The sequence below is a fragment of the Echinops telfairi genome, unplaced genomic scaffold (genome assembly GCF_000313985.2).
Source record: "Echinops telfairi isolate 266 unplaced genomic scaffold, ASM31398v2 ScPeMD7_7468;HRSCAF=8506_0, whole genome shotgun sequence".
Taxonomy (NCBI): domain Eukaryota; kingdom Metazoa; phylum Chordata; class Mammalia; order Afrosoricida; family Tenrecidae; genus Echinops; species Echinops telfairi.
Window position 1 is genome coordinate 18,161,087 of NW_022111369.1, and position 10,460 is coordinate 18,171,546.

Genomic DNA, 10,460 nt, shown 5'->3' on the forward strand with positions numbered 1-10,460 from the left:
TTTTTTTAAAAAGATAGAGCTGTACAGGCGAGTAAACGATGAGCCAAAAACAAGTCAGGATGTAAGGAGGCCTGAGCTTCTATCAAGGGTGATGGGAAATTTTGGAAACAGACCATGGCGATGGCTGCACAACATGACCTTGGTCAACAGAATTGACATCACTGACCTGTGCATAAAAAAATTTGAAATCAGAAAATACATATCAGGAGGCTTCTAAATATTCTTGGGAGAAAATCCACAAACTTTTCATTTCATTCCATTTTTCCATGAACTCGTTGAAGCTTCATGTGTGTGGTGGGGGCGGGGGTGGGGTGGGGATGGATGGGAGTGTGAGCGAGCACTCGCTTGTGCCACAATTCTGAAATAATACAGTCCTAATTGAACATTCTTTTTCTCTCCCAGGTGACAAAGTCATCACGCTCTTTCTACCACAGTGTGGAGAATGTACCTCTTGCCTAAATCCTGGAGGTAATGTTTGCATAAAATTTAAGTAAGTCTCTATTATTATCTTCTTTTTGAAAAATTAATTCCATTTCATTGCGAAAGATCTAAGTGTTCTAACTCTACATACTTTTTTATGTTTACTTTTTGTGTGTAATAGAGAGTCACAGAGTGGGCTGATGTCTGACGGCACCACTAGGTTTACCTGCAAGGGAAAATCAGTGTATCACTTGACTAACACGAGCACCTTCACTGAATATACCGTGACTAAAGAAATTGCAGTTGCCAAGATTGATGCAGGTGCACCTCTTGAGAAAGTATGCCTAATTAGCTGTGGCTTTTCCACAGGCTATGGTGCGGCAATCAATACTGCCCAGGTGAGGGGCATTTACACTCATTATGAACAGAAACCTTGAGATGTCAAGTTGAAAGCCTGAGGTGACATGTGGTCATGCAATCTGGGGAGAGGGGATTACAGACCTGTTTGTAAATATCTCTGAGTGCTCTACCTTCTGCCAAGTCATCCCGTGCACCCACCACTATTTCCCCACAGTAGGTAGTAAGTGGCAATCTTGGGTTCCATTCACGAATGGGGGTATAGAGACTGGGAGTTGAGCATAACACAGATACCATGTGGCTGTGTGTCCTTCCACAATCCAATCAGTTATTTATTTCACTCAGTAACCATTTATGGAGTGTGTATTATAGCAGGTACTCTTTGGAGTACTGGAATTTAGTAGCTGGTAAAACTCATTGAATTTACATTGTAATGGCAAAATAACAAGGTGGGGGTACATAAATCTATAGCAGGTGGTAATGAGTACCAATAAAAAGGAAAATTAGAGAGATCAAGGTCCAAAAGGGAATATTGATATATTGGATTTGTCAAGGAATCCCACAATGATTGACAAGGAAACTATTAAACTATTGCATCCAAATCTTCCCAGCACCCTGCTATAAGTGCTTATTGAATTTTAGGTCTTTGCTTTTTCCAATGTCCATTATGAGCTCCAGTGCTGTGTAGAGAAATCAGGTGGAAGGAGCTCAGTTTACTCTGAGGAATGCAAAGTCAAAGGTACCCAAAAGGAAAAAAAGGAAGGGAGGCTTGCAAGAAGATGGAACTCTTAAGGGACTTAAAAATACTTGAAAGGAAAACAAGATTCTGTCAAATAAGTCATAAGATTCAAATAATCTAGATTAAGCTACTTAATTCCTGGGACTTGAAACTCCACTTATAGGTAGCTTTTGCTTCTGTTGTAAGAGTGTCTCCTAGCTATGACCATACTGAGAAACTAAAACTCTAGTGTCAAATGTTTTATTTGAGAATATCCTTGGCTAATATCTCAAATAAAGCTGCACTTGGCCTTCCTAAGCGAGTAAGTGCGCAGGTTCCATTTGCTTTGCTTTTCTGCCTTCACTGTGCTCAGGTCACGGCTGGTTCTACCTGCGCTGTGTTTGGCCTTGGGGGAGTCGGCCTGTCTGTGATCATGGGCTGTAAGGCAGCAGGAGCAGCCAGGATCATCGCAGTGGACATCAACAAAGACAAGTTTGAGAAGGCAAAACAAATGGGGGCCACTGGGTGCATCAGCCCAGAAGACTTTGAGAAGCCCATCCAAGAAGTTTTAATTGAGATGACCGATGCTGGTGCCGATTTTAGCTTTGAGGTCATTGGAAATCCGGAGACTGTGGTATGTAGTCCTCTCCAGTGAAATGTGCCGGCGATCCCCTGGGATTCTAATGAAAACCTTAAATTCCCTACACAGTTCTCTACCTTTTCTTATGCCCTCAAGATAGCCCAGCTGGTACACATTGTCCACTCTAGCAAGTCTGTTCACTGTCCTCAACATTGAATCGAGAACCTCTTGTCCTTTCTTCCATCATACCAGTCCTTCATAAGAGATAAGCAGATAAGCTGCAACAGGCAGGAGAAGCAGACTTACGTAAAGAGTTCTAGCTAAATTATTTCATAACAAGACATAACCTTTTCACTATCATTTATGAGCCAGGAAATGTAAGCCGTGTAACGTAAGCACTGAATATGAAACCCTGTAAAACAATGAGCTTTACATGTTCAACCAAGTCCTTAGTCTTAGATCGGAGATAAATTTCTATGGCTCACGATCTCCTTATCTTGATTAAATGGGCTCACTTCAAAAATGAAATGTTTTGAAATCATTGAAATGGTTGTTTTTTGGTTTTCTCTGTTTGCTGGGAGAACATGGTTTATCTAAAAGGAAAACAGAGAATGAGTTATTTTAAAAATCTGAGGCTTGTTTTCTTGGGAAATGATGTATTATTGGACTGCATGGCTTGATCTTCTGAACAGCTGTTTGAAAATTCACAACCTGCCTCTTCCAGTCTGGGTCCTTTCCTCGGGACAGAGAATGTTCTCATTCCTCATCATGTCTAATTCCCACTTCTGTAAAGAGAATGTAATGCAACCTTTCACATCGTTTTGCTTGGAGAAACAGCCTATGTGAGAAATAGTGCTATGCCAATATCTAGCTCTTCAGAATTGAAAAAGAGAGTCAGTCATAACCAACCACTGGCGTTAGTGAGGTTCTGATAAAAATTATTATTACCATGGATGCTATAATTATTTTCACTTTTGTTCCTTCCTCTTGTTGTGGTTGTTGTTAGGTGCCATCGAGTCGATTCTAACTCACTGCAACCGTATGTGCAGCAGAACGAAGCACGGCGCTTCGCCATCCTCACAATGAGTGTTCTGCCGCCGTGTCAGCCTCTTGCTGAGGGCCTCACTCTTTTTTGCTGCCCCTCTTCCTCACCAGGAATGATCTTCTTCTCCAGGGACTGGTCTTTCCTTTCATTTATTGAGTTCTGTATTATCAGGCACCCTGATGGTACAATGTTTAAACGCTCCCTGGGCTGCTAACCACAAGGCTGGCGATTTGAACCTACCAACATGTGTTCGGAAGAAAAGCCATAACAACGGGCTCCTATAAAGAATCCAAAAAGTGAACGAAAAAAACTACCATAGTAACCCCATGTAGGTTTTCCAACCCTGTAAGTTCTACTCTGTCATTTAGGGTCACTATGAATCAGAATCAACTCAAAAACAATCACAACACGAACCAGAACGGACTCCAGGATGCACAGCAATAAAATATACCGGGCAACAATGTTTTAACTATGTTTCATAGCATCTTTTATAAAGTACATGTTATTTGAAATGCGGATAAGGAGAACCAGAAAGGAAGGTCCCAGATCATTCCGCAGTCGAGTTGAGAGTGAAACATAGAGCCGAGTCCTAAGTACATCTTCTAGTCACTGCACCTTCTGCTTTTGCTTTGTGACAGGTGGCCGCCCTGACATCCTGCCATGAAAGCCACGGGGTCTGTGTGATTGTGGGATGGATGACTGTTGGTGTCCAACTCAACATCAGTGGCGGGTTGTTCTTCTCAGGGCGTTCACTGAAGGGAACTGTTTTTGGAGGTAAGGATGAAACAGGGAAGGGTGGAAATGCCCTGGGAGGTTCAAGGTGGGGAATAGAAGGAGGTGTACCAGAGACAGTGAGAAAGGACCCTAAACAAGAATTGTACATTGACGTTTTTATGTCAGGGCATACATTCTCAAAGTAAGGGTATGGAGAGTAGATGTATCCAGTTGCTCATTGGCAAGCTTTCTCTCATGGGAAAGGAGAGAAAACATTTCAAAATTTTGGTAAAGAACCCAGTATCAAAAGCTTAATGTTGGGTTACCTGCCAATTGGGATTCTTTGGGGAGTGTACTTAATCGGTAGTAGTCCTTGTTCAACTAATATCAAATTTTATACCAAACAACTGAGTTAGCATCATACCAACTCACAGATACAAAACATGATGAATTCGTGATTGAAAGAAACCCAACCAGTAGATAAAACAGATTTTTTTTAAGGAAAAAATATCTTTCATAGAATCTTTCATTTCTCTTTTCTCTATGGCTGTTTTGTGACGTGTATTTTTAATAACCTTTGGATAAATCTTTTATTCAAAAAACAGGAAATTAATCTACTTAGACTTCTAGGCTCATAAACAAGTAATCTGACTTATTTTATCCAGAGATTTTGGGCAATCTGAATTTGGGGGCAAATGAGAAGAAATGTAAGAACTATCTAAATGTCTTGGGCTAATGAGCTATGTCACCAAATTAGCTACGTAAGTTGTTAGAGATGACTATGGTTCAGAATCCAGTAGACAAACATCATCTCACAACAACATTGTTACAACTACTAAGACTCTTACCAAATCTTACCAAATTTATGAAAAGTTGATAAAGAAAGAAAAAGGTTTAAACTGCAGTTTTAGTCCTTTTCTTTGGAATAATTGAACACTGCCATTGCCCTCTCATATTTATAGATGATAACTGTTGATACCAAATACATATAAGCAGTTAACTTTTATAAAATAAGATCACCAATATTTTGAATAGCCCTCATAATAAACCCACTCCATGCCTACTTGAGCTTCATGTAGTGACCATAGACAGAAACTAGTTGCCTCTGAATATCTTCTGACTCATGACAACCTTTTGTATGTCAGAGTAGAAACTGTATTTCATAGAATTCTCAATGGCTGATTTTTTTTTAAGTAAATCTTCAGGGCTTTCTTGCGAAGTGCCTCTGGGTAAACCCAAATGATAAACCTAAGTTACTTCCTTTACATTTAGTATTCTTTGGTTCAGTGGTTTTCACTGGAGGATAGCATTTCATGTGTGTTTGATAGACCTGCTAGACCTCCTACAATATGCAAGATGAAGTACTGGCCCCACCCAAAATTCCATTAGTGTCCCTGCTGAAGAGCACAACCTGGGGATACTTCCTTCTCGCGTTTTGTTAAAAAGAAAAAGAAACAAAAATCAAGTGAAAGTTGTCTTACATTGCTTTAAAAAAGCTTTATCAGATCATGAAGCAAATGACAAAAACAGAGAAGCCTCCCTTATCCCTTCATCAATATTAGAAATGCTGGTTCTGACCTTAGGTCTCATGTGCTGCTGTAACAGAAATGCCAAGAGTATGTGGCTTTAACAAGCAGAAATTTATTTTCTCAGAGTTTAGGAGGTTGGGAGACTAAATTCAGGATGCAGGCTTTAGAGGATCTCTCTCTCTCTCTCTCTCTCTCTGTCATCTCTAAGGGAAGGTCCTTGCCACTTTTCCTTGACTCCTTGGTGATGTTCATGTGGTCAGGCGTCAATCTTCCCATGTCTCTGCTTACTGGCTTGCTTTCACTATCTCTAAAGAGATTGGCTGAAGACACACCCTACACTAATCCTGCTCCTTAACATAATAATACGACCCATTCCTTAAAGGGATTAAAACCACAATAATTGAAATTAAGATTTACAGCATATATTTGGGGGAGACTCAATTCAATTCAAAAGAGTTCCCTCTATTAGAAACCAACTAGTAAAGAAAATAACTCCATTGGAAGGTTCTTGGGTGTCTTTGAGAAACAGTAGGAAGGCTCAAGAACACAGCCTGGCTACAATTAAGAAGATCTCCAAGACGCAACCACCAAGCAAGCAATTTAGAACCCTGTTGCCTCCTTGCACAATTACACCACACCACACTTTCTGAAAGTGAACAGGCCACCAAATTCTATCTGGTAACTCACTGATCATGCCATTTAGCACAGAACTAATAGTAAGGAGTCCTGATGGGGTAGTGGTTACAAGTCAGACTGTGAGCCACATGATGAGCAATTCAACGCCACTGGTAGCTCCAAAGGAGAAAGACTGGACTTTCTACTCCTGTAAACTGTTACAGTCTCGGAAACCCACAGGGGTCTCCACGAGTCAGCATTGACTCAATGGCAGTGAGTTTTTTGTGTTTTGTTTTTAATAGTAAGGACAATATTTCTAGAAAAATCCTGACAAGAGAGAAATGCAATGCTAAGCCCATTCCTGTTCAATTTTTACTTCTAGACAGTGTATTATATTCTCATATTACTTTATACATATTCTTTTTCTAAAAATTCACTAGGTTCACGGTATGATAGTTCTCTTTCTTTAAGGTATTTGGCTCTTTCATGAAGTTGCGCGTCAACACACTCACACACATACACACATAACCTTTGAATCGCTTTCTTTCATGCTTCCTAAGACTTTGTTATACATTAGATATGAATTCACTGCTTCCCACAGACCACAGCCTAACACCTGCTGTTCATTCATTCACTTCAGTAGTACCAAAGGTCTCCTTCAGGAAAAACAAGGCTTTCCACAGGGTACATAGTAGAATCAGGTCTTCTGATGACTGAGTTAAGTTAACAAAACATCTTTAGTCTTCCTCTGCTGAAGCCAACACTTCCAGTGTTATTTTGGATGGATTTTCTTTTCACGTAAAGTCTCATAAATAACATGTCATTAATCTGTGTATTTCCAGGCTGGAAGAGCAGAGATCATGTTCCTAAACTGGTTTCTGATTATATGGCAAAGAAGTTTAATCTAGATCCACTAATTACCCATACTCTGAATTTTGATAAGATCAGTGAAGCAGTTGCATTAATGAAAACCGGAAAATGGCAAGTTTCTCGCATAATGTTTATCTCTGCATGTTTGAGACCCAACAGAAGGGTTTGTGGGTGCCGTGGGACACACAGGAAGAGGAGTCATGACTGGAGGAACACATGCAGGAGGGATCACAAGTTTTTAAAGCACTTTCTCTTCTGTTTGATTAGTTCTTAAAATATGCAATCCTGAAAATAGTTAAGTGATCATTTTCCTTACTGTCAACATTTTATTTCCAATTTGGCATTTTTTAGAAATGGCACAGTGAGTAATAAAATCAGCTCATAAAATGTTTGTTCATATTTAAGTACATAATTTACCAAGAGGCCATTGTGGTTTCTGTTGTGGTTGTTCTATCATTACAAGGGGGAAATTATTCCTATAATTACAAACTCTGACTCCTATCTCTGGCTCTCAAGATTGAAGCCAACCATAAACTGAGCACTGGGAGTTCCCATGTAGGTATAAGCCTGTGTACCTACTCCTTACCCTGGAACTTCATGTTATTTTGAAAACATTGTCTCACAATTGGTTTTGCATACATATTTTTTGCATAACCCGAAAGGAAGGAAATACAGCCAGCTCACTGCATCTAAAATTAAAATTTTGAAATGCTAAAATACAGATGTTGCTTAGAAAAATGTTCAATTTTCTTTTCTTTCTCTTTTTCTTTAGTATCCGCTGTATCCTGATGATTTAAGTACAATATAATTCATGCAAGATCAACAGAAAGTTTCACCAACTGAATTACATTCTGACTAGTGTCATGGTTGAGCAGAACTCTCACGCAGCACTGTCTCTACACTCCTGCTTCTGATTGACTCAGCGGTGAACTCAGCCCTGATTCTTGCTGCCAGTTCATCAAAGTGGTTCCTATGTGTCCCTGGTCACCTAAGATCATTATCTTTTTAAGATCTAGATTGAAGATTGGCTTGAATGAAACTATTTTAGTTCCTTCAGACATCCAAAGGCATTTAAGATATTCCCATTTTCATAATTGCTTCATGTCCCTAGCACACCATTCTCTCTCATACCATATAGCTCACTTCACACCAATGAAACAAAACTCATTCACATGTTTCTTAGAGCTCCAGGATAAAACAAGGCAATGGAAGGCGGAGGGGGAGGGAGGGGTTCCTTCCTCACAGCAATTCAAATAAATCCCTGTTGAATATTAAATTTCTCCTTCTTATTGAGCTCACTTGAGGGGAACTTCTACTCGTATTTTACCTTACATAATCTCAAACCATCAACAGTTCATATTACCTGGCTTACCAAGTAAACCTCTAGAGGTCTAGCAGAAAATAAATTAAAAGTGAAAGAAGTCTTATTATTTCTTAAGATCCACACTCTCTAGAAAGCAGTTGTGAGAGTCTATAACAAAAAATTTTATCCCACTCTCCACAAAAGGAAAAACAAGCATGTTATGATTAATGATGTGTCACAAAATTTTTTCCAACCAACAGGGGATGTGGGAAAGAAAGGTTCATTAATTATTTTGTACACCCAATTCCTTCCACTAAGGACCTCTCCGATTCTCTGCCCAAGTGCCTGTGGATACTCCTAGGACTGAGTCTTCTTGAGATACGATTTCCTTCTCAATCCCCTAGATCAGTGGTTCTCAACCTGTGGGTCTTGACCCCTTGGGGGTTTGAACGACCCTTTCTGAAACCATCAGAAAACACATACTTCCGATGGTCTTAGGAACTGAGACACCGCTCCTCTATCCATCTCAGGCGGATCCACCCACATACAGGTACCCGGCAAGAAGACTGTTACCCATGCTACACCATGCTTCAAGACAAAATTTCATTTATTTGTCAATAGAAAAAATATTTCACAATATTTATGGTAATTACATACAGTTTTTGTGATTAATCACTATGATTTAATTATGTTCAATTTGCAACAATGAAAATACATCCTGCATATCAGATATTTACATTACAATTCATAACAGTAGCAATTACAGTTATGGAGTAGCAACAAAAATAATTTTATGGTTGGGGTCACCACAACATGAGGAACTTTCTTAAAGGGTCGCGGCATGAGGAATGTTGAGAACCACTGCCCTAGATTTAGACCACTATGGTCAGGATCACAATAGAAGGTGCTGGACTGAGAGGGAGAGAGGAAATGTAGAACAAAATTCAAAATCATTAAAAAAGACAAGACTTACTGGTCTGATAGAGACTGGTGGAAACCTAAAACTGTGGCCTTTAGATACTCTGGGTCAGGAACAACCCACCACTAGGAATCAATTAATCAAAATTTTCAGCCAGATAAACAGATCTCCAAAGTGAATAATAACACGAGGAAGAACTCCTCGATACCACATGGAACCACATGAAACCACAAGAGCAGCATTCGCCCCAAAGCAAAGCTCAAAAGACAAGAAAGGGCAGGAAAGAAAGAAAAATGTGACCAGGGAACCCAAGGAGGAAACGGGAAGAGCTATAATATTGAGGGAATTGCAACCAATGTCATGAAACAAAATATGTATAAATTGTTGAATGGAAAACTAATGCTATACATTTTCATCCAAACTATAATAAAAAGTGAAAAGAAGATCTTGTACCAATGACCTCCCCTACCATTTGCAAGGGGGCTTCAAAGGCTCATGAAAAATTTGAACTAAGAAACCATGGAATATTTCTTTTTTTTTATTTTATCATTTTATTAGTGGCTCTTACAACTGTTATAACATTCCATACATCAATTGTAACAAATATATTTGTACATATACTGCCATCATCATTTTCTAAGCATTTACTTTCTGTTTGAGCCCTTGACATCAGCTCCTCTTTTTTCCCTACCTCCACCCCCCTCCCACCCTCATGACTCCTTGATCCTTGATAAATTATAAATTATTATTGTTTTCGTATCTTGTACTGATCACTGTCTCCCTTCACCCATGTTTCTGTTGTTCATCCCCCTGGGGAGGAGGGAATATGCATTGGTTCCCGCTTCCTCCTCTCCCTCCCCCACCTTCCCTCTACCCTCTTGGTATTGCCACTCACATTTCTGTTTCTGAGGAGTTTATCAGACCTGGATTCCATGTGTCCTGAGCTCTTATCTGTTACAATGTGCATGCTCCAGCCTAGCCCAAAGTGAAAAGTAGGACTGGGGTCATGATAGTGGGGGATAAGGAAGCCTCAAAGAACCAGAGGAATATTGTGTGTTTCATCAATGTTACACTGCACCCTGGTTGACTCATGCCTTCCTTGTGACCCTTCTGTGAGGGGATGTTCTATTTTGGGGTCTCTGCTCCAACACCCCTGATTCTCAACAATATGTTTGTTTGCTTGTGGTCTTCTGGTGCTTGTTACCTGATTCTGTCAATACCTCATGATTGCACAGTCTGATGTGCTTCTTGCATGTGGGCTTGTTGCTTCTCTGCTAGATGGGTGCGAGTTTAATTTCAAGCCTTTAAGACCCCAGACTCTATATCTTTTTATAGCCAGGCACCATCAGCTTTCTTCACCACATTTGCTTATGCACACATTTTGCCTTCA

At 39.8% G+C, this 10,460-nt stretch overlaps 1 protein-coding gene across 1 annotated transcript in view; it reads left to right on the forward strand.

Moving 5' to 3' along the window:
• Positions 1-7,645, forward strand: part of LOC101664016 (alcohol dehydrogenase 6) — a 31,348-nt gene extending 23,703 nt beyond the window's left edge. The window contains exons 4-9 of the mRNA XM_004703278.1: positions 403-490; positions 602-818; positions 1,869-2,129; positions 3,759-3,894; positions 6,821-6,959; positions 7,621-7,645. Of these exons, the coding sequence (XP_004703335.1) occupies positions 403-490; positions 602-818; positions 1,869-2,129; positions 3,759-3,894; positions 6,821-6,959; positions 7,621-7,645 (866 nt within the window). The remainder of the gene's footprint in view (positions 1-402; positions 491-601; positions 819-1,868; positions 2,130-3,758; positions 3,895-6,820; positions 6,960-7,620) is intronic.
• Positions 7,646-10,460: the final 2,815 nt, after the last annotated feature.